The 24,396-nt window shown below is 54.4% G+C and overlaps 1 protein-coding gene across 5 annotated transcripts in view; it reads right to left on the bottom strand.

The window, feature by feature from the left end:
- The window catches only part of PRKAG2 (protein kinase AMP-activated non-catalytic subunit gamma 2), a 285,917-nt gene extending 261,809 nt beyond the window's left edge, over window positions 1-24,108 (bottom strand). For 2 of the 5 annotated variants that reach the window (XM_036863639.1, XM_036863640.1), the window contains exon 1: window positions 23,468-24,102. In XM_036863639.1, the coding sequence (XP_036719534.1) occupies window positions 23,468-23,581 (114 nt within the window). In that variant the 5' untranslated portion in view covers window positions 23,582-24,102. Of the gene's footprint in view, window positions 1-23,467 lie in introns of all 5 variants that reach the window. The other 3 variants (XR_005021237.1, XM_036863641.1, XM_036863646.1) reach the window with 3 other exon arrangements.
- Window positions 24,109-24,396: the final 288 nt, after the last annotated feature.

Genomic DNA, 24,396 nt, shown 5'->3' with positions numbered 1-24,396 from the left:
TTCCAGGTCAAGAGAAAAGCAGGTGCAGATCGGCATCGCGGTGAGATCAAGATGGGTTGCAGGAGGAGCACCTACACCCCAGGTCAGGGCTGCTCTCTTGCAGCCAGTTGCCTGCAGCCCGGCGGCCCTCTGCGGGGCCCGAACTGCAGAGCCGAGGCCCAGGGACGCAGCTGTGTGCGCTGACCGCCCAGAAGAAAGCTTGGACAAACACCTTACATGCTTTGATCTAGAAATGAGACAACAAAACGGAGGAAGATAAATAACTTGAAAGAGTCAGTTCGAATTCAGGCTGCACCCCTCGTGCCGTTTGATCTTCGCATCCTGTCACAGGTGAGGGAGGGAGGGCGCCACGGCTGTGCAGAGCTGGTCCGGGCAGGCCCAGGGCCCAGGTTTCCTGCTCCCCACAGGCCCTCTTCCCAGGGGCTTCTGCGGGGATTTCTGAACAAAAATTAAGTACTGTGTAGGGAGCTCTTTGTGATCCGTGATGGAAACGGGTGTTGTCACTGCGCTGGGGGGGGGGGCACGCTCCCCACTTGCTGACTCTCAGGCCTGGAGACAAGCTGCTTAGGGACAGCGTTTCCTGACGAGGCGTCTTCGGGGAAAGTTTCTGACTGCGCAGACTGCTCTCCCACACTGGGCGCCGTGTTGGCAACTGGCAATGTACCATTTTCCTTCAGTTCGGGCCCTCCCGTCCGCAAGAATCCAAGTGATCTCAAGACTTGAGAAGCCTGGTGGGGGGAGCTCGTGGTCCAGGCGTTCCAAGCCTCAGTTTCTCCAGGTCTCTGTCTCGGTCTAGACGACCGGAGAGCAAAAGATGGAGGTGAAAACGGACAGGAAACCTTGCTGTATTCATGGTCCGGGGCTGCCCTAACAAAGCACCACAAACAGGGTGGCTTCAAGCAACAGAAACGTGTTCTCTCCCAGCTCTGGAGGCTGCAAGTCCACAATCAAGGTGCCGGCAGGGCTCCCCGCAAACCTGGGGGAGAATCCTCCCTCTCCTCTTCCAGCTTCCAGTATCGCTGGCCATCCGTGGCTTGTGGCCGCGTCACTCCGATCTCTGCCTCATCCTCACGTGGCTTCCCCTGCGTGTGGGTCTCTCTCCTCTTCTCGTAAGCACAACAGTCACCCTGGATCAGGGGCTCCCTCACCTTAACTAATTCCATCTGCAACAACCCTCTCTCCAAATGAGGCCACATTCACAGGGGCAAGGACGCGGACCTATTTTGGGGCGGGTGGGATTCAGCCCCTCCCACCTACTATTGCTGAGTGTGTTCTGGTCCGGGGAACCCACTCCAGGCCCATCCCCCAGCACCCTGCTGCTTCCCAAAGGATAGTGTAGCTGTTGTAGAGAGGGGCACCGCTGGGCCGCAGGGCGGAGGGCAGGTCCTGCGTGGGCTGTGCCAGTGAGGCTGAGAACCCACGTCACCGCCGGAAGGTCTGTCCTGGAGGAAGGGACCAAATTCGCCTGTTTATTTACGTGGCGAAGAAATGATCAGTGAACACAACATTACTTCATCTTGGAAAGGGAAGGACGAACAGTAGGCCAAAGGTCACTTGTCCTGTGCTCAGAGTCACCTAAAGTGGGGTTTCCCTCCACCTGGAGGCAAGAAGCTGAGGCTTGGAAGCGATCGGCCTGGTCGGCTGCACCAGCCCAAGTGCACGCTCAGTAAAGGCATCCTAAGCCTGGACTTGAACTCGGGTGGTCGGATTCCAAGACCATTAAGATGTCCTGCACTCCTTCACACCCCACCACCATCCTGTGCCCCCCCCAAGAGCCCCTTTCACACACACACCCATCTATCCACCTCGCCTTGGTTATCTGCCAGTGAAGCACAGAGGGACGATCAATCTGAGTCAGTGTCTCCTTTGGCGCCGAGAACAGGAAAGATGCGTGAGGTCTGACCCCTCCCCTCGCAGGTGCTGACAACCTTACAGAATCCTTGGGGAGCTGCCACCATTCAACCTCAGGCCAGGTTCTCAGCCTCCCAAGGGCGTGACTTCCACCTGCTTCCACCCCGAGAAGTGAGGGGGGACCAGATCGACTCCAAGTCCCTCCAAGAACGATAGCCAGGAATTTTGTTAAATACTTTATCTGCTTTGAGCTTTCACGTCTGTATCTGAGACCCTTCCCCCTAAGACAACTGTCATCCAACGGGTTTCTAATGGCCTCGTAGGGAAATATAGAAAAACAAACACACACAAAGCAAAGAAAAAGAAACTTAGCAAATGCCAGAGTTCAGCTTGCTTATGACAATAAATGGTGCCTCTTCCTGTGAAAGGCCAACCCACAGCTTTCCGGAGCCAGAGTGAGTTTTCCTGCTGTCATAACACACTTGGGCATTTTGCTAAGAACAAGTTTTCCCCGCTTGAGGCCGATGAGTTGGGGCCTCTGGCAAACAAGTCGCTTCTGCTTTTGCCAAGGAGCTTCCCCTTTTCTGGAAAACACTCGTCCCCCTTGCAGTCTTTGCCTTTGCGATGGCAGCTGCTCTTCCGCCCCTGTCTCGGCCCGGCCGGCCCTGAGACGTGCACCACCACAGCTCAGTTGTGGGCGAGTTGTTTTTCCTGATGTTGATGTTATGTTTCTCTCCAGAGTCGGCTGCAAATGGAAATTTCCGTATTCCCCTGTTCAGCAAAAATTACAGGCTTTTGGTTTCATCATCACTGTCAAACCATTAACCATTAACCCTTGGCACCCCGTGGAGCCCTAAAGGAGACAGCCTGGAGCACGTTCCTGGGGCTGCCGACGCTGGGAGGTCTCCTGTGCCAGAAGTAGCCGGCGCGGATGCTTCTGGAAAAAAGGAATGGAAGCCCTCCTATTCACTGGTCCTCCTCCACACCTCACACCCACATGTCTTACTCTGCATGGTTCTCTTTTGTGAACTGAGTGCATCTTCAATCTGGTCACCTCTAACGCACTCCTTCCTCAGACCCCAGGGCCGTGGACATGAGGGGAGCTGGGGCCATGCCTGCCTCCGCATCCGCCCAGGTCAGGGGCTGGCCTCCCCTCTCCTCAGCTGGAGGAGGGGCAGCAGGCACAGCTGCAAGGCAGCTCAGAGGCGCCTTCCACTGGGCCCTCCGTGGGGCAAGACTGAAAAGGGAGGCCGGGCCTCCCCAGTCTCCTGCACCTCCCCTCCCTGGTGTCTCAAAGAACGCCTCCCTTAAAACGACTGTCCACAGTTGGGAGTGGATGGATGGCCCAGACCCCGAGCACCCACACGAAGCCTGCAGACTGCAAGGGGGCCAGATCAGACTGAACTGAGGCTCCTGAAAGACATCAGTCAGGACCGGAGCCCCAGCCCCAGGGTACATGAGAAGCGCTGCATCATAGGTTACGGGATGCACTAGGGTCGCTGAGGCTTGGGGTCCCAAGAAGCCAGCTCATGGGATAAAGACTCTGTCCTAGGAGTGGAGATGCTGACCCCGGAGACCTGAGGCTCCTGCAGTAAGGCCATCGCCTTAGACGTGCTCCCCCCCCCCACAGGAGTATGGGAGCAGGAGGGCAGGCATTGCTCAGATCTCGACCCCCCCTTCCCAGGAAGCCAGGGCCCTGGGCTCTCCCTTGGTCCCATCTCAGGGCCCCAGGGGGCCCCAACTCAGCATCAGTGGCCACCAGGAGGTGGGATGTGGTGTGAGAAGGGAGGCCTGGCCGTGGCTCAGCGGGCGCCCCGGGAAGGCAGGGGCTCTGCACCATCTGTGCCAGCTCTGAACCACATTTAATTTCACCCTCAGAGGGTGGGCGGCTGCCTCAAAGGGCTGCCCGAGCTCGGAGCGTCTCCAGAATCGCCCTCGGTCACGCCTTCGTGTCCCTGTCGCAGAGCTCGCACCGGGGGGGTGATGACATGACCACTTTTTCTCTCCAACTTTTTAAAAACAGGTGATGACTGCGACGAGGCTGACGAGGGCTCCGGCCTGCCGTGCCCTGTGCCCCGGGCCCCACATCTGGACGAGGGGGACGAGGAGGGCTGCAGCCGGGTTCCAGGAAGAGTCCAGAAAACGGAAGAGAAATGCTCTGCTTCAGCAACGGGGTTAAAGTCAAAATGCCAGGGTTGCCAATAAAATATTTCACATTTTTGAAACTTAACTGTTTAAAAATGGTTCTTATACACATTTTTTTAGAATTTATTTTTGGCTGCACTGGGTCTTCGTTGCTGCACGCGGGCTTTCTCTAGTTGCGGCGCGCGGGCTTCTCATTGCAGTGGCTTCTCTGGTTGCGGAGCACGGGCTCTAGGTGCGCGGGCCTCAGTAGTCGTGGCCTACGGGCTCTAGGGCTCGTGGGCTCAGTAGTTGTGGCACACGGGCTTAGTTGCTCCGCAGCATGTGGGATCTTCCCGGACCAGGGCTCGAAAAAAATGGTGAAATACTGGCTCTTTCCTATGGTTTAACCTAATATTATCAACTGCTTTTACCACAGAGGAAACAGGACACAAAAATGAGAAGGGATGAATGTGACTCAAACCAAGATAGTCCGACTCCCAATCCAGGCTCTTCTGCTAAACCACGACGCTTCCGGCCCCCAAACCACAGCAGAATCTGGGCCCAGGCCCCGCGACCTGCCTGAAGACACCTGGGTGATTAGCCGCAAACCCAAAGGCGAATCCACTTATTTTTACCCCAGTTCACATCTCATCCTATGACGCCATGCCCACCTTGGATCATAAAGGAGAGTCCTGTCCCCAGGGTCACTGTCATTTATTCCTCTAAAGATCCTATTACAAATGAACCAACAAGGAGCTTGATTCAAGGTGCAGATCCCAGAAAATTAAACTCGGTTCATTCTCCATGTCCTAGTCTGTACCTGCATGTCTGTGTCTACGTGTCTCTCTCTCTCTCTCTCTACACACGCACACACACACACACAGACACATACACACACCCTCCGGTGCTCAAGAAGCACATGTTCCTGGGTGGCTGGAGCCACCTCCAGGTGGCTGAGGGTGGCAGGTCCTCGACCTCCATCAGCGCCTGGAGAGCCCCTGCTCAAAACACAGGCCCCTGTGAGTGCCTGTGTGCGTCCCACCCCTCATGTCATGGACTTATGGAGGCAGAACCGTGTGACAACCCTGCAGCCCCCTCCCTGCAAGGGTCAGGCCAGGGGAATCCGGCCTCTGTCAGGGGAGGAAGGACAACCACCCAGTGCCTGAGCACCAGGGCTTCATGGGGCCTTAAAGACCTTCTAGAATGAGATCCACGGCGGTTAGGTGAACCCATCTCAGCTTGTACAGTCGAGCTGGGACTAGACTCACCTCTCTTGGCTCCCAGGGCCCAGAGCACATTCTCCTGCCCTCGGCGCGCAAGGACCGTCTGTCCTCCTGTCCCACCTCCTGTGGTTGCCAAACCACTGCCTCGAGGGAGAGCGAGAGCACAGAATCCCACGGAGCCAGGGGACGTGCAGGGCACACTACAAGAAAGGACAGGGTCCCAGCAGGACACGGTCTCTCTGCCCGGCTCGCGATGGCCGTGGGACTCTGCTCCTCCCAGACTGAGGCTGTGCACTGGGGTTCCAGACACCCGCCGTCCACATGTTACTGCTCACACCCCCTACTCTCCACGTGCACAAGCCACATCCTCCGGTCCACACGCACACTGCCCAGACCCCACTGTCCACATCCCACCACACACAGCACCACTGTCTACACCCCACCGTCCACACCCTACCGCCCACATACCCACGGCCCACAAACCCCACTTTGGGCAGTGGGATGTACTCTCAAGGAAACAGCAGGAGGTTCAGGTGCATGTGGGACGCACCATCAGGGAAGGGGGGTGGGAGCAGGAGGAGGGGAAGAAGAAGTGGAAGAAATAAAAAGGACTGGGAACGGACCCAGCTTCCACGCCCCCCCCCCAAAAATACGGACCAAGGAGATTTGTTTGTTTGCTTAAACAGAATTTATCGGGTCCCACTGATACTTATTTACACCTGCCTTCATTACCAAAAAGTTGCTGCAATGCAGTAAGATGAAAGATATTATTATCAGAAGGAAAACCAGTAGCCACAGAAAACCCAAGCAGGGTGGGCCTGGCGTGAGCTGTACCCAAAGTTCAGTCCTCCCTCCCTGCAGGCCCCGCTACACAGTTTGCTCTCTCTCGGGGCTTCTCCAACATTGTAGCCAACAAATAAAGAGAAGACATTAACTATAATTCATTCAAGTTTGCTACATGCCAGGTGCTTTGATGTCATTTAATTCTCTCACCAGCCTCAGGTGGATATCCTCATTGCTATTTTACAAATGAAGCAAACTTAGGTTCAGGGATGCCAAGGACATGGCGGGAAACCCAGGTCCCAAAGCCCAGCTCGTTGGAACAATCTTTACAAGGCCGGGTCCTCGGAGCACACACGGGGGACACGAACGCCCCTTTGCCAGTGAGCGGCGGGCCTTCTGGAGCTGGCAGCTTCTTACCAGGCATTTCTGCCTTCCAGCCCCCGGACCCATTAGGACTCGGAGGGGGAGTGAGAAGAAATCTTGCAGGGGAAAGAGCATAGATTTGGGAGACAACCACGCTTGCTTCAAACGCTGGCCTTGCTCTCGCCAACTGCATCCTCTGGGCAAATTGCTCAGTCTATCTGAGCCTCAGGTTCCCCAACTGTAAAAATGGGGGCGATAATATGAACCAGGCAGAGTTGATGAAGAGTTAAATGATAAAACATGTGACGGAGCCCGTCGTGGTGCTGAGCATACCTAACGTACTCTGTGGCAAGCGTACGTGTCACGATTCCATTCAAAGGTGACCTAACAGTCTGAGAAGAAGCAGACGAACCTCGAAGCACCAGGGGCAGTGTCCCCACAGGGACTCCGCTGGTGCCTCTTGGCTGGGGCGGTGACCACAGGGAAGGGAATTGGGTCAGAGAGCAGGTTTTTCAAGCCTGGTGGAATCTAGTTCTGAAGAAACAAAACAAAGGATGAGAAGAGATAGAGGGCAGGGAAACAGGAGAAAACAAGAAACAGAAAAAGAGACGCAAAGGAGGAGACCAAAAAAAAAAAGGGAAATGGATGACGAGAAGCTATTCGTTTGCAGCCAGGAGTCTTGGGCATGAGTCTACTTCCTTCAGTTTTCCATGAAAGGTGGTCTCTTAGGGATCCAAAGACACTAGCCAGCAGAACTTTTGGAAAGCAACATTAGGAGAAAACCCTAAGACCCACCAATTCTCCATTAGCCAAGGTCTGATCATTGCTGTGAAAGAACGTCTGCTGCGGATGAAGGGTGGTTGAAAGCAGAGGCTGTGAAGGTGGGTAAGTGGGGGCCTGGTCAGAGCCAAGAGGACCAGGGAAGTACGGTGTCATATGCAAATCAATGTGAGGACTCGGAGGAGGGAGAAGTCACTTGTTTTGGCTGGTGACGTTCAGGACCCTTCTTCTCTTGCCACTGGCTCCCTGCAGACCAGCGAGGTTCACAGAGCTGCGGGTCCGCCCATCATGGGGCCGCTGTGCCCAAGGTGGACCCATCAGGAGCTGCAGGTGCAAGACCGCAGACTTACGGTCTGCGATCGGCCTGGAACAACAGCTGGAGGTAAACATCCTGCGCCTTCCGTGCGTGTCCTCAGGGGCCACTTTGCCTGCCCGCACCATCTGGCTGTGGGGCACGGTGGTTCTGCATGGGCACTCAGGTGCCAGGTGGCTCGGGCTTGGGAGCCTGGCCTCTGCTGCAAAGATTTTCCCACCTGGAGAATGGGTATCACCTCACAGGTGGGGCTCAGGTAAGCCACTGCACACACGTGCTTGGGCGTGCCGGCTCGGTGAGTATCAGCTCTTTTTATTAGTCACCGTTCCTCTTCCTTCCCCTTCAGGGCTGACCTTGAGAATCGCAAAGACCAGGTGCCACCTCGGTGGAGCAGTGGAGGTGGACACGACTACCTCTTCCACCTTCAGCACAACTTGGACCTACGTCTCTCATCGCTGGGCAGGAAGGGATGGAGGAGACAAAGGGTAGCAGGTGGCCCCGTTCCATGGAGGGTCCGGCATGCTGGGTGCTGCCCCCGGGCCCCTCTTCAGGGCTGAGGGGCTTGCTCCCGGCTGCCGGCGGTGCTACAGGAAGACGGCGCCCGCTGCCCCCCTTTCAAGGTTTGCCTTGGCCCAAGGCAGCCACCTCGCCCAAGGCCGGGCCGCCCTCGTGGGATGCGTGACTGACTAACCCAGCACAACCTGGGAGTGTGGACCGAGGCCCTGGCTGGGACGGCACCGCCACTCAGCCCCTCCCCCCGCCTGACCCTGCTTCCTCCCCTCCCCAGGAGTCGACCCCAAAGCTCCCCTGCGCGTGATCGCCACCTCCAGTACACGTCACCATCCCCACCCGAGTCTGCTCTGCCAGGAGCCCAGCACAGGACGCCCGGTGAGAAGGCGGTTGAAGTTGACACCCGGTGAGAAGGCGGTTGAAGCTGACACTTCTTGTAGCTTCAAGAAATAGGGAGGTTATTTGACATTTGCGTGTATGTGTGCCCGGGAGCCTCCGGCCGTTTCAGAGTCCAAGTATTTTAATGATACCTTCTCGGGATTGGACTAGGTGGTCCTTGGTGGACATTTAAATACCCACGTCTTTCCCAACTTGGAGATTCTAAAGGACCCCTTCCCCTCCCCTTCCCCCCGCTCCTTCCCTGTGAGTGTGGAGGGGAGGGGAGATTTAGGGGCACGGAAGGCCTGCCTCCTCGGTGGTCCTGGACCATGACAACACCCGATGCCATTGCTGCTGCGAGACAAGGTGATGTCGTAACTCACTCTGGCCATTCCTGGCAGTCCTGTGACTCGAGAGTTTTCTAAAGATGAGAAGGTTTGGTCTGACCTTCAAAACCGAAGTCACCTTGGTAGAAGCCAGAATAGTGTTTAGGGAGTGCCTGCCGAGTGGGACACACTGGGTGCTTTAAGGAAAGGTAACGGAACAGAAATTCCACCTGAGGAGTCCAGGGAGTGGAAGAGGGGCCCCACTTCCTGCAAGACCAGGGCACAAACAAGAGGTCCAGCCCGTCCTGGCCCCCGCCAGCCCAGGGGAGTTTTCAGCAGCTCTCAGACCACAGAAAGCTCGGAGAACCAGCGTCCTCTGAGGAGGGGCTGGACACCGGCCAGTGTCTCTCACGTCGGTCACAGAACAAGAGTCAGGAAAAGCAGGCCCCTGAGGCTTCCGGCAGGGCGAGGACACCGGCTTAGGGGCAGTTTTGCTGCGCCACCGGGGATGTTCTTCCCACGGGTACCAGTGAACACTCCCTGGGGACCCAGCAACAAAGCTGGTCCTGAGCGGCACTGGTGGGGGGATGGAGGACGCAGGACGCTGTCCCCAGCAAGACCGAGACGGACATCACCCCAGGCTCCCAGCCCCTCCGCAGGAAGAGCTGTGTGCGGAGGGGGTGTGAGCCTGCTCGATCGCCTTGGAAACTTATAGTTCTCTAAACAGAAGAAAACAAGGCAGCAGTAATCAATCTTGATCTTGACCTTGAAGGTGGAGCCAAGCCCTTCTCCAGGATTTTCACCCACGCACCAAGGGAAGCTGCTGGCAGGGCTGGCAGGGCTGGCAGGGCGAGGTCTGCGGGATGGGGGAGCAGGTTGCCCCGGGCACCCAAGCTTCGTGCCCAGAAGGGCCGCCAGCCCAGGGCTGTCCTGGCTCCGTCAGAAGCTGAGGGCTTGTGACACTCTGTGCGTCTCTTCTGCGCTTGCTCAGCCGCTAACCTGCTGAGTGGACTCCCTTCCCCAAAGCTGCGTCCCCACTTGTTCGGCGACCACGCTGGGTGGGCTTGCTGCGTGGATCTGTGAGACCTGTCAGTCTCCTGCTGGCAGATTCCTTCTCCGGATCGTGGGAGAAAGATGCCATCTGGTGAAGGAATCCTCCTGTTTCCTTGGGGTCTGTATGAGATCCTCTGGGCCTTTCAAACCAACGCCATCTGACCCTCTTCTGTTCCAGGTAAGGGCGGTGGACTGACATTAACGCACCAGGGGACGCGGCCCCCTCCCTCACCAGTCCAGGGCTCAGCGTGTTGAATGATGCGCCCACTTAGACAGCAGTCATCTCGTGGCAGCGGACGGGGCTCTGAGCTTTGCCCAAGTCAATGAAGCTGGGGGATGTGGGACTGGGATTACGTCCCTCTGCCACGCAGTCCAAGACTCTTTCTATGGTGGCCCCCAGCCCTGCCTGCCGGGACCGAGGGCTGGGAGGGGCAGGCAGTGGGTGGGCACCTGCGGTGTCGGCAGGCATCACAAAATCATGGGATGCCAGACCCGGGAGGGCCCTTCCAGCCCCTAATGAGGCTCCATCTCCCCCATCAAATGCTCTCATCCCCCCCTAAATAAGAACTATTAATTAGCAGCCTGAGAGGCACACCCCCAGCCCAGAGAGGCAGGCAGGGGGCACAAGCCGGCACCGTCAGCAGCTCTGGGCGGGTCGGGGGGTGCCTGCGGAGCTACCAGGGCAGAAACACAGGCCGGAAAGTGTTTCCCCGTCGTTCTCTGGGACAGAGATCACCGGACCTTGCAGAAACGCACTTTATTCCTCCACTTCCACTGCCTGCCTGCGCACCCACTGGGCTCCTCCGTCCCACCCCCCCTTCCCTGGCTCTGTCACTGGCTCTCCCCCCTTCCGCCCTCCCTGCAGCATGTTCCAGTCTATCCCTGCGCTGCAGCGGGCGAGACACAGAAGCACAGACAGACTCTACCCAAGAGTGGCCCACGGCGCCCAAGGCCTCGGCTGTGGAAGGTGGCGTAGGTCCCACCTCGTACTGGGACCAGCTGAGGACACAGAGGCACGAAGGGAGCCCAGCCCAGACCCCAGCCCCACAAAAGCCCCAAGGCTCACTCTCTGGAGTTGAGGTGCAAAATCCCCAGGAGAGCCTCAATGGCAGCTGCCCAAGGGGGTGAGGACAGACACACATTAACCCCAGAAGGCTAGCTGCTCAGCACCATCTCCTGGGCTGTCACATTCCGACCCAGGGGAGCACACGACCCCCCCCCCCAGAGCCAGCGACTCCCCTGGGGCCCTGCAGGCCCGAGGCAGAGGGCGGGGGAGGCGGGAGAGATTGCGGGAGTCCCCAGGGGCGTTCCGCTCCCAGGTGGAGCCTGCCGGTTTCCATGTGCACACCCACCACCCAACTCTCGGCAGCCCCCCTCCCAAGACTTGGCCTTCAAGTTCCTGGCAAAGGCCATTTCCAACCACAGTCAGTTAAAGGCTCTACCTCTCAACCCCTGGGGCTCACACTGGCTTTCACTCTGGGGTTAAGGCTTTAGCCATTTGGACCATTTCACTGTGAGTAAGGACATCTGCGGAACAAATCTGTAAATGTATTTAGCCGAAGTGCCACAAGGGATAAAGAGGAATTTACATTGAATTTACAATTAAAGAATCACTTCCACTGAAAAGAATAAAATTCTGTTCCTGGGGGACCATCCCAGAAATCCGGCAGTGGTATGGGAGCCACAGCTATATGCTTAGGGCGGTCTTCCTCACGGGCCCCTTTGTAGTGGAGAGGAAACCAGCATTCCTAGGGTACCACCCTCTTGCTTTAACCCAGGGATCTCATCTCATTCTCCCCCAAGCCCAGTGGGCAAAGTGGGGACTATGGTCCACATTTTACAGGTGAGGAAACTGAGGCTCGGGAAGCGCCAGTAAACTGCCCAAGTGGACACAGAAGCAATGATGGCATGAGAATTGCAACCTTGAAGTCTGACACCCAAACTCACCGCCCTCCACCACGCCCCCCTTTTACAGAGCAGGTGAAAACCCTCATGTTTTCCCTGCTCCCACAAACGATTCTGTTCTCGAGAACCTAGCACAAATGACAGCTAGGTCCAGACTGTCGCCGCCGTGGGCGGATGTTCCCACCTCCCATGGTTCGAAGGTCGTGAGGCCGAGGGGCTGGCGCCTGGCCTTGGACCCATCCACCACCCGCTCCCTCCCTGCTTGCTTGGCATCTTTCAGTGCAGGCGCTAGACCCGTTTCCAGTCAAAGGATTACTGTGTCATCTAGAATACCTCCTGGCAGATTTATGATGTTCTAACTAGTCAGTGAGCCTGAGCAAAAAGCCCAAATAACTTTCCCAGGTAGGAGATGGAGGGGAAAAAACAACTAACACAGTAGCATTCCTGAAAATTACCCTTTCATTGAACCAACAAAACATGGTTTATCTGAAACTTTTCTCTTTATGATATTTGACTCTCGTAAGATTTGTAAACAGTTGATTCACCCAGCTTTTTCGGAATTAGTTCGTAGAGTTAACTAAGCATCTGGATTCTCAAAGACTCCCATTTTTTTCCTTTCCCGCGGTGTTGTTTGGCTTCTGCGCTTTCTCCCCACCATTATCAGCATCAACGTGAGGGCTGCTCACGTGGGAGACGGTTTCCTTGGGGCTGGGACAGGAAGACGTAGAGGCACACCATCCTCAAAGGGGCACATGTTCTAACTAAGGAGACAAGGGTCGGGCCCCCACTCGCCCAATCTGGGACAACTCTGAAGGGCCATCCCAGATCCAGGGGGTCAGCTGAGGCCAGTTGTGACCGCTCCACCATCCAGCTTCTCCCTCTGCCCCACTGGCTTTCTTTCCTTCCCCCACCACTGAAGGACCAAAGCTAGAGGCACAGAGTCATTGGCTAAGAATAATTTTTAGGTGAAGGTAACAAAGATCGTTTCAGAGGTAGACCATCATTAAACGAGGAACATAACCAAATATGTCCATTCGACTTTAAGTCGTATTTTATTATGGTCATAAACGCGGTGCCCGCACGCCAAGCCTATGGAGCTGTGCTCTGAACCTTCCCTGAAAACGGTCGTCACCACGTCTAGAGAAGGAGGGTGTGGATGGAGCGTGGAAGCCAGCGCAAGCCTGCAGCCTGGGTCCGCGCTGAGAGGGCTCCGTGACGGCTCACCGCTGCCCACAGCTTTGATTTTGAGCCAGTGCAAAAGGGAGCTGCTTTGAAATCGTTTTCTGATCTAAGCCGAGGCGCAGAGAGCTCTGCAGAGCGCCACGCGGGCCAGGCAGACTGGGCTCCCCGGAAGCCCTCCTCACCTGCGCCCCGAATGCCCGCCTGCCTGGAAGGGTCTCCTGTCTTCCCAACATTCCCCCGAGAAGAACACCCAAGTTTTCCTCCCTGCTTTGCCACTGGCCAGTCATGTGACTCTTGAGGCGGCCTCATCTCTGCTCCCGGAGGCCACTATGCAGGCTCCAGGCCACTTCTGCACCTGGCGGAAGACTCCCGGCCGGGTTCCTCCCTAAACCCAGTTTGGTACTGTGGCCCAGCATTTCCGTGTGTCTTTGAGCCGAGAATATTCTATTACCTGTGTCCTGAGGTCATTTCAGAAATCTCAAAATACACTTAACGAGCACAGAAGAGTGGTGAAAAGTTACCTCTCCGTTCTCCTGGCACTGGCCTCTCCCCAAGGGCACAGCAGCTCCCCTGACGCTCACCCACCCTCAGTGATGAAAGGGTGGGGGGCCTATCGAAGGCCAGCCTCGGGAGGACCTGGCCTCCTCACCCTCGCTCACAGCCCCTCGACGCCCACCTGACCTTGGGACGAAGCAGTTTCCATACAATCATGGTGCCTGAGCCAAATGGAGACCTTAGATTGCAATCCTCTTTTTTATAGATATGACATAGAGTATTACTATCTAGCAATTATATGATTAATGATAATATATTATTAAACATAATTTAATTATATGTCAACCTGTTTAAGGTCTTAATATATTAAGTATCTACTAGAAAGTAATATTTAATTAACAATTATAATTAATATGTTATAATTGTAATACATAATGTAATATAATATATAACATGTAATATATTACATTTAATTATATATACTTTATCTGTGTGTATTATATGTCATATACAATTATATATTATATATAATTGTATATAACAATATCACATAATTATAATATATAATTATATAGTAACAAGATTAACATACTGATTATTATATAATATTAATATTATTAATTATTATATATTATATGTATTTGAGAAAGATAAATGGGGTTTTTTTTAAGATTTTTTTTTTTTTTTGATGTGGACCATTTTTAAAGTCTTTGTTGAATTTGTTACAATATTGCTTCTGTTTTATGCTTTGGTTTTTTGGCCGCGAGGCATGTGAGATCTTAGCACTCTGACCACGGATCGAACCCGCACTCCCTGCATTGGAAGGTAAAGTCTTAACCAATGGACCGCCAGGGAAGTCCCAAATGTTTGCTGATTTAAGTCACTGTTTGGGGGTGTTTGGTAGCAAAAATGAACCGACGTGGTGACTTGTGCCACGGCTCCCCTGTAGACTCTGAGCCTTGTGAGGGTGGGGGCCGTGCCCCTCCTGGTGGCAGTTTTACTCTCAGCCTTGCCCGGTGCTTGGCACACAAAGAAAGGGCTTTTGGCGAATGTCTGGTAACTCAGTAAGAAGAAGCCCCGCAGTCGTGTGACAGAGGACTCAGCGCAGGATTTCTTGATTCCTGGTTTGGTGTTCACTCTAATACTCAGTTATTTAAAAAAACAAAAAATGAGAAAGAACTAGAGAATAAGACCTATGAAATTATAAAAGGCAGATTATTTATCTTCGAGATGAGAAGGGTAAATAACAGCCTTCAATGTCCTTCATGTAAAAGGGAGCAAATAAAGACCTGGTCAACCCCAAGGGCAAACCCTTGGAAGGCAGCTTGCCAGACCAGATATTTCGTTCTCCGTGTGCCCATCATGGGGGTGGTGTCTGTCCTGCCCAGCAGTCTTGCCTCCCACCCCAGGCTGCCTGGACCATTCACGGGCATCCAAACCCTGGGGCTGGGGCAGGGCAGAGCAGGGACATCAAAAACCCAATTAAACACCAGAACTTTCTTGGCAGGTTGGATTAGAATAGTTGTGAGCTGTGGACGGCCTAAAGTTCTTTCTCTGTGATAAGGATAATAACACCGATAATGACAATAATAGTATTTCACAGGGTTATTTTGGAGATAAACAGAGACAGCTTACATAAGCACACACCTGGCACCTGGAGCAAGTGCTCCACAGTATTAGCTAAATCTGATGACAACGTGCCGTCCCAGAGAGTATCTGATCATCAGTAATATTGATCGGTCATAGCCACCAGGAACAAAACTACACGTCGAGCAGCGTCTGAATTGCTAGGGTGCTCATTACACAATATCCTGTGGACAAGAATGGGGCCGGCGAACAACATCGGAATGACCACTGTCTCCAGCTGTGCTGTGCAGGCAGGGAGCCTGTCGTAGGAGGTCCCTGGGGCCCCCGTAACACAGTACCACAAACAAACCGTGTGTTTTTAAAACTACAGAAATTCTCTCACAGTTCTGGAGGCCAGAGCCTGAAATCCTCCAGGGGAGGGTCCTCCCTTGCTTCTTCCAGTCTCTAGTAGCCCCAGGGTTCCTTGGCTTATGACAGCATCACTCCAATCTCTGCCTCTGTCTTCACATGATCTTCCTTCTGTGTCTCTGTATCCAAATTTCCCACTTTTTATAAGGACACCAGTCATACTGGTTTAGGGGCCCAGCCTAACCTCATGGTAACTTGATTACATCTGCAAAGACCCTATTTCCAAATAAGGTCACGTTCACAGGTACCAAAGGTTAGGACTTCACCATAGCTTTGGGGGACACAGTTCAGCCCATGACCCTATTCACCTTTGTATCCTCAACACCTAGCACAGTACCTGGGAAACAGACATAAATGAGCTGACAGGTTTCCCAGTCCTAGCTCTAAAGGTGCCCAACTGTAAACATGGTCCCAGCAAGCTAGCTCTCCATTTCTTTACAAACTGAGTAGTTGGGGCCCCACTTCCTAAAATTCCGGCCCTGTCGTGTCCTTCCTCCTGCACCCCCCAGCACCAGCGGAGGTCACCCCGGTGCCACCTGCACCTGGCTCTGCACCGAGTCCCCGCCGGGCCCCCGCAGGACGCTGGCAGGGCTGCACGGCTCCCACAGCTAGGACCCGGCCTCAGCCGCATGGAAAAAAGGCTGGACTCCTGGGGTGACCAAGAGCAAATTGGTCTTTGTTGTACATTCATCAGCAACTTCGCTGCCAGGTCAGAGTATATCAAAACAGAGAGGCCCTGGCACGAGCCCCAGAGCCTGGATGATATCTGATTGGTCTGTGACAAGCCATGAGTTGGCAGAGAAGGGCTTCCTGTCAACAGGAAGGAAAGGATGGGGATCAAATTATTTTCAACGTAGGTAGAGGAACAAAGAGATGAGTGAGATTTGGCTTAACCATTCTGATGCAGGGCTAAGCCAGTCACACGTGAGAAACCTTCCTCCACCGGAGGGGAAGCCCGGCTGATTAACCCTCAACCATTTCCTCTGGTTCAGCTGCACCCTGCAATGGGGTCTCTCTAAGAATTCCCTGTGGTTAACCCTTGGGGATATAGCTTCACTCCCATGTGGCTCTGCCCATCTGACAGCAAGGTCACGGTCAATTGACCAAGCAAATTAAGGACTGTTTCAACTCGGCTGCGCAGCACTTCATCGGCCTTTGTCTGTCCCAAATTTTAAAGACACTGACCACATTCCGACATTTGGTTCGCTGTCCTGGGATATCAAGACAGGCTGGTTACTGTCTGGAAAGAACTGGGAGTCACAGGCATTCACATGTGCTCATACTCACTGCTCTGGGTCAGAGGGGGGTGGGTGGAGGAGAATGGGGGAAAAGAGGGCTGGATTCTAACCCAGCTCTTCCAAGGATCTGTGGCCTGTTCGGTGACCTGAGTAGCCCCATAAAAGTGAAATAGTGCCCAGAAATAGACAGCGCTGGCAGTGAGCTGAATATACCAAGACAGGAAAAGCAGAAGAAAATAGACAAGAAACAGCATCATTTAAGAGCACAGTTATTTGTCTGGATGGTTTCAGAGGACACAAACTGATGTAGAAGTTAAGTGAATGAGGTGTGAGCAGGTGAAAAGCCCTTGGCAAGTAAGAAGTGCTTCCAAGTCCTTTCCTGAGTCATACTTTGGTCTAAAGGGAAACCCCTGAGTGCAGATCAGCAATAGAATAGTTTTGCTGGGTTTTATTTCGGAAGGGCAGTTCAAAGAAAACAAGCAGGGCAAGATACTTGTGAAGCACTGAGAACCAGAACGAGTTTATGATGTGTGGAAAGATGTAATATTGAACACACACTGTATTGGGCTGCTGCTTCTGCTTCTGGAACCTCAGTACTAGCGATGTCCTTTTGGTGCAATAATGATCCCGAATATAGATGGTCACATTCATCATTAGGCCACTATGCAGTGTTCAGAGCCTGGTTTACACAAGGATCTTGGACCCTCCACAGGCAGGTCCTGGGGGAGAGTGGGAACAGGGCAGCAGAGGCTAGACTTGAATAAAGTGTCACCCAACCATGAAACAGGGAACGTACTTGTTCTCAGCTGGGCCATCTGTAAAGTGGGGACAAGAGGATGAGACAGGGAATCCAGCCTGCGTGTACGCCCAAAGTCACTGGATGTGATTCTGCAAACCCACGCGTTTTGAATGTGCTCTGCTTAGATCACTACGTGAGCTGGTCCACAGCGGTCTGTGCACGGTCTGCGGGGTAGAGTCTTCAAGGAAAGGGACCCCTAAATCTGTTCTCTGCCTGCCCATTCCCTCCCACAGCCCAGCACTGGAATGTGTTTAACTGGCATTCAGCCAATGTGCAATGCCCACGCTGCAGGAAGCCCACACACTGCCAGCCGTGCTCTGCGAGCCGCAGAGAGGCACCCAGGCCTCATTTATAAACCCCGGAGCCACAGGAGAGTTCCGGGGGCTCCATCACTGAGTACCTTGACTCCCGAAGGTCCCAGTATCATACTCTGGTCCCTTCTGCAAAGTTCTCCTGTAGATATTTAAATGCCACATCAACTTAGACACCTTGTACTAAGTTATAGTTTCATATTTTAGATTTAACATTTATTGAGGGTTAATATTATTAGAAAGAGCTACAGGAAAAACACTTCTGCACCTTCGTAAAACTCTTGAAGATATATACATATACAAAATCTTTGTTTTTTCGTAGAAGGATTCACACAATCACTTCTTTTAAGAATTTAGCACAAGAGGGCTTCCCTGGTGGCGCAGTGGTTGGGAATCCGCCTGCCAGTGCAGGGGAGACGGGTTCGAGCCCTGGTCTGGGAAGATCCTACATGCTGCGGAGCAACTAAGAACCTGTGCTCAGGGCACCCAAGATGCACCTAACCACTGAAGGGCCAAGTCAAGAAACACTGCAGTGAGGCCTAACAGGCTGGCCCATGTTGGGTTACTCAGGCTGGGGGCCTATCTGGACATTCATCTTTATTTGGGAGCCAGAAATATTCCACCTTTGTTTAACAGTCAGCAGCCAAGGATCTCTCTTCTCAATGACAGCTGAAAAAGTGCAGATGATAGATAGACAGATGGACAGATGGACAGACACACGGATACTTAGATGGGTGGATGGACAGATTGATAGAGTAACTCACAGGGGCAGGAGAACAGATCATCGCTACGCTGAGGAAGTTGGAAATCAATTGTTTTTTAAACCCCTGTAGGCATAAGAGTCACCTGGAGAACTTACCAGAAACAAAGAACCACAGGTCCCACTCCCCAGAGACTCTGATTCAGCAGTTCTGGGCTGAGACCTAGGATTTTACATTTTAAACAAACACCGGGTGGTTCTGCTTAAGCTGGTCCACAAACTGCACTTTGAAAAACACTGCCCTAAACCCTAACCCAACAAATCTTGCTCAAGGTGGTACAAACTGACCAAGGTCAAGGCCAAGGTCAAAACTGATACCCCCACTGTGCCGCACGGGATCCCCTTTCTCTTCACCGAGGCTTCAGTCCAGGGTGTTTCGATGGTGTATTGGGCAGTGAGCACTGCTGTCACTGGGTCCTCCAGCCCCCGGGGCAGAAAGGCAGCTCCCATCCCCACCCGCATCCGGGCGATGCCCCCTCCTGTACGCACGGCCCTAGCGGAGCGGATCTGATTGGATGGAGGCTCCTGGTCACCGGCCCATCGCCAAGGTGAAGGGCGCTGGGCCTCCAGCAGCGTGAGGCCTCCCTCCGGAGACACCACAAGCGAAGGCATCCCTAGTGGCAGGCCCAAGCCAAGCTGTGTCTCCACAACCTTCTGGGACTGGCCAGCTGCCCCTGGCTCTATGTTTAGGTTGTCTCCAGGGACTGTGAAGGATTTCTGGAGCACCTCTCCCAAGAGGCCTGGGGACTCGTGCGTTCCGCCAGCAGCGAATATCGGGCCACCACCTCGGATCGAGCCCGACCCCCTCCAGCTGCCTCAGTGTCCCCACAGGCTCCTGTGTGGGTCCTTCTCTCCAAAGCCCTCCCTGCCCCCTTGGCCTCCTGCTCTGTCACTGGCTTGTGAACAGTTCCAGAGACCAACAATACAGTCAACGACCCAGCCCACGGTCATCAACTAAAATATGTCTAAGATACATAAATTTCAGCATTAATAGGGAAAATGATTTTTCTTGGACAAAAAGGAGGAAAGAACATGCTTACTCCCAGCAATGGCTTCTCTGGCAAAGTGCTGGCAGATCGTCACGCACAGCTAGACTTCTAATGAGGTATTTTCTAAACGCATTCCCACCACCTTGATTATTATTCCCGCTTTACATTACGGATGAAGGCTGAGGGAAGAGAACCCAGGCGAGGTGCCAACTCACCAGGACTCTGAAACACTACGCCCATCTCGCTACTTTCAAAGGCCCAGCGCAACCCCAAAGGAACCTGCACTCAGGCTTTCCTCTTCCTCTCCTCTCCTCTCTCTCCTTCTCTTTCCCGTGACAAGATCCGAGAGAGTTTCCCATAAAGGTGATCCAAACTGAGACTAAAATCAAGCAAGGTTACACCCTCCATTAGGCCCAAGGGCCATTCTCCCTACGATAGAATTCAATGAATAAATTACTTTAGTTAGTAACTCTGGGTCTCCACTACCCGCTGTCACCCAAGTCCCTAGTGTATCCCCTAAAATTGATTCCTCTTTTCTGGTGTCTCACGGCACAGCAGGCGCTATTGGTAGGAAGGCAGAGTGAAGATGGTTAAAGATAATCAGAGCCTAGGATGAAGGTTTGCAATGATTTCCCCCAACATCCTTGGTCATGGTTCTGTTTATGCACCAGATATGGGGGTTGAGACTGAGTCCAATCGTGTCCAAAAAGGACACAATCCAATTCAGTAAAAAGACAAGCTGCTTGGACACTGGAGGTCCCAGGAGGCCTCATCACTGTGAGTGTCACTGGACGCCACCAAATGACCCCACCCACAGGACTGCCAGGCCACAGTGTCTTCCAGGAGTCACTCTTTAGAATCCCGAATGTCCTGGTACATGCTGCCACCAGGCTAGTTCTCACAAAGCGTTGTTTTCATCACCTTTAATTGCTTCTTAGTTTAAATCCCCCCTGGCCCAAAACAGTGAGACAACGACTTAGATTCAGTCATTTATACCAGGAAGCAGGGCAAGTGAGGCAGGGAAGCCGGAACAGCCGGAAAGGGTGCATTATTGATGATCAGACCACCACTGCGGGCAACAGGGGCTGGGCCCTGCTGCCACCCTCTGAGGCATCCTGCAGAACCCATGTCAGAACCATCACCCCCGGGGATGGGGAGGCTGGGGAACAGTCCCACCTGCATCCCTCCCTGCCTGAGGGTTGCCCCTTAGGGCATAATCCCAATCCCAGCATTTCCAGCCCAGCCTGTACTCAGGCTGAGCAAACTGCCCCTATTCAGGAGGGTTCCTTCAGGAGCAAGAAAGACACAGTGAGAAACTGTGGTGTGGGGTGGAGCTGTCCAGCAAGGCTGCGGAGAACGCTGGGTGGGCTATGGGCACACCGGGCAGGGCCCCAACAGCGTCTACTGCAGCTTCTCAGTGGCTTCAGGGGACATCCTCATCCCCGGGCCTACCTTCCAGGGAGGGCTGCCAGAGAAGATACAGGACGCCAGTTAAACTGGGATTTCAGATAACAATGGGTATTTTTTAGTATAAGTTTATCCCAAATGGGGCCTGGCACATTCATATACTAAAAAGTTGTTCATTGTTTAAAATTCTAATTTAACTGGGCATTTAGTATTTTTATTTGCTAAATCATGCAATCCAACCTCAAGGCTCTCCTTGATTTGGCCTTGATGTATTTCTGATTACTCTGATTCTCAAACCCTTTCTTCCATGAAAAGGGGCTCTTCACTGGAGTTGGAAGCAGTCCTCCAACTCCCCGACTCCATGGGGGTGCTCAGGCTGGTTCCCGGGCAGGGGTAACCCCTGCCATGTCTCTGTCCTGCCTACCACCTCTGGGTCTAATGTCTCTCTAAACATGTCAATGTACTGCCACCTCTCCCTTCTCTCCCCTCTGAAAGCAGGTACTGCCTGCACTGGTCATCTTGTGCCCTTGGGTCATCTGCTAACATCTGTCTGAATGCTGTATTTTCCCAGCTAGAGTGTAACTCTCACCCAGCCCAGCACAAGGATCAACAGGTAATTACTAGTTGGTTAGTGAGAAGACCCCCCGGTCCCCCCCCCAAGCAAAGGCAAGCCCTGTGAGGGTGGAGATAGAGCCCCTCTCGTTCCCCCCTGGATCTCACCATCAAGCAGCATGGCACACGTGTCGTGGAATAATTGAGTGAACAGAACTTTCTGTAAGGGCTGCATCATGCCAAGAACGTTGTCTAAATCAGCCAAAGTCATCACCAGCAGCAGGAAGGCTGGTCGGAGTATTCCGACTATATCGTGGCTCTTCCACTTTCATAGCCTGGCCGCTCAGTCCCTTTCCGGGTTCTGGATTTTGTCCTACACCACCTCTGGAGCGCACCCCACACACATACTCCTACTTGAGACCGGCCTCACCAATCAACGTAAATACGACATGGCCTGGGCACTGGACAATGTCATTTTCTTTTCTCTCTCTTTTAAATTAGGTGCTCTGATATAGATGTAATAGCCATACATTCATATAACACTTTGCATTAGTAAGAGCTTTCCCATGAGTTATTTTATTTCAACATCCCTGAAAGGTAGGCAAAGCAGAATTATTATCTGTTTGACAAATGGGAGAAGCTGAGTGGTTAAACGTTTCAGCCAAGTGATGACTGCCGAGGGAGGTTAGGAGTACCTGTGTCTAACTTTTTATTTACAAATATGGCTTAAAATGTCTCACATTAGCAATGTAAACAGGAATATCTCATTTTCATATAGAATGTTTATTCAAAGGAATGCTTATTCCTGCATATTTGGGTCATCACCCTGGTGGTCACACAGCAGGCAGGGGTCCAGTCACCTGCTCCCTGAGCGTCCCCCTGCCAGGGAGGGCTGGCCACCCTTCCCAACTTGGGGCTGCTCCCTGAAGTACCCATCAGATGTCTGGGGCTCCCTACCCTTCCTGGCCAATGTGTGCACACAGGCCTGGGAAGGAGGAGCTGCGGTCAACAAACACAGGAGTGAAGTGCCTAAGGTGGTTCGCAGCAGAAAGTGCGCGACCAGCTGCCCTACCCCAGGCCCCATGCTGCCGTCAGGAAGGATTAACTTTAAGGAGGTGTCTTTAACAAGGTGTCCTCGGAGACAGCCCTGGAGGGTGGGACTCACCCCGTACCCCCAACCCGTGCCCAAGACCCTCATCCGTGATCAAAATTGCATTTTCCATGAAGCCCTCGTGTGTGTGTGCGTGTGTGTGTGTGTGTATGTGTATACATTTACTTGGTTGGTGAAGGCTGGGGGGGTGTGAACCAGTTGGGGGTTTCCTTCCGGTGCAGGTAAGGGCTGCGCCGCACGTCCCCCCACGGGGAGGCTAGGGAAGGCTTCGGGGTCCACGGGCTACCTGGGCAGGCAAAGCGCAGGGTGGGCGCACGACCCCGCCCGCCGCTCCCTCCAGCTGGACAAAGTCAAGCAGCAGACCGATCGATGTCGCCAAAGTCCGGGCCCGGCTGCCGGCGTGGCCAGGGCTGAAGTTCGCGGGGGCCCTGCACGCCTTAGGGAGTCCCGAGCCCCTAAGTGCCTGAAAGGTGCTCCCAGGGTCAGGCAAAGGGGCTGGCGGCAGAGGAGTCTCCAGCCCCCGGCCCAGAGTCACCCGAGGGAAACTGGGGAGCAGGGGGGGGCGTCCATTTGAGGGCGCAGCTACACAGCCAACGCCCCCCTCCCCCGCTGTCCCCACCCACCGCCCCTCCCCTCAGTCCCCGGCAGCGGCGCGCGGCTCCACCTCCCCGGAGCTCAGTCCACACTGTCCTTTTTCAACAAAACAACGCTACGCACCGCCCCTCCGCCCCCGCCCCAGCACCCGCACCCGGCGGGATCCCGTGCTACGCACAGCCCGCCCCGCAGCTCCCGCCCCCGCTGCAGACGGTCGCCGAGCACCGGCAGCACGCGGGTGGGGAGAGGGATGGAGCCCGGGCACAGCGGCCCAGCTCGGCCCCGCGCCTCCACCCTTCCCCAAGCCGCCCGAAGTGACAGGAGGGGCACGCACGGCGCGCGCGGGGCGTCCCGCGTTAACCGCTTCCGCGCCGGGTCGGAGCGACCCGAGGGTGGGGGGCCGAGGACGGCGGGGTGGGACTCACCGGAATGTGCACTCGCAGCGAACGCCGCTTCTGGCTGCTGTTCTTCTTGCCGCTGCTCCCGCCGGGGCTGGAAACGTCCTTCTTCTTCTTGGTGTCCATGGCCGCGCTTCCCATAACTTTAACCAGAAGTTAATTCCGGGTGACTCGTTCCTGGAATTCGGTCCTCTCCTTCCCAGCCCGGCCCCAGCCGTCGGCCGCGAGCCGCACGCGCTGTTTACTGTCCTTGCACCCTGAAGACACCGCGTGGGGACTTCCGCGGGGAGGGAAGGTGGAGCTGGGGTGGCGGTCGGCGGGAGCGCCGAGTTCACGTGTCCTCTTCTTCCTACGGGCTCTTCGGATGCGAAATCAAAGCCAAAGGCTGTACTGGTTCTGGTCTCTCGCCGGGCTACGCGTGGCAGAGGTCTCCCGCTGGGTGACAAAGTTTTCTTCCTTTTGCAAAGCGAAGCAACATTTTCCACCCTCTCGGCTCCTCCCACAGATTCCCAGAGGTAATCAGAAAGGCAGGTGCAGTTAAACACGGCAATTTGGGAAGCAGCCCTCCTATGCCTATGCCTAAGTGGAAAATCTGGCGAGAGCCAGACGGTTTGTATGTTAATATGACCCTCCACCGGAGAATAAACCAGCCCGCAGCCTGGAACTAGGTCCGTCCTCCTTTCTGGGCGAGAGGGAGGGAGGGAGGAGGGGAAGAGGAGGTGCAAGCGTGAACACTCTTCGCAACTGGGCTGAAGCTCGACTGCGAGCACGAGTTCTGGCGGCCGCCCTGCCGGCCGGAGGGCGTGCGGGAGCCCCGCGGGGAGCGGAGGGCAGGCGCCCGGTCCGTTCCGCCGCCTCGCCGCGGCCCCGGGGCCCGAGGGGTCAACGAAGGGCCGGGCCCGGCACCGACGCAGGCTCGCGGAGCGGTGGACGGCGGCGTGCCTCGAACAGGAAGT

The sequence above is a fragment of the Balaenoptera musculus genome, chromosome 9, assembly GCF_009873245.2.
Source record: "Balaenoptera musculus isolate JJ_BM4_2016_0621 chromosome 9, mBalMus1.pri.v3, whole genome shotgun sequence".
Lineage (NCBI taxonomy): Eukaryota > Metazoa > Chordata > Mammalia > Artiodactyla > Balaenopteridae > Balaenoptera > Balaenoptera musculus.
This window is presented reverse-complemented; position numbering and strand designations above follow the sequence as displayed.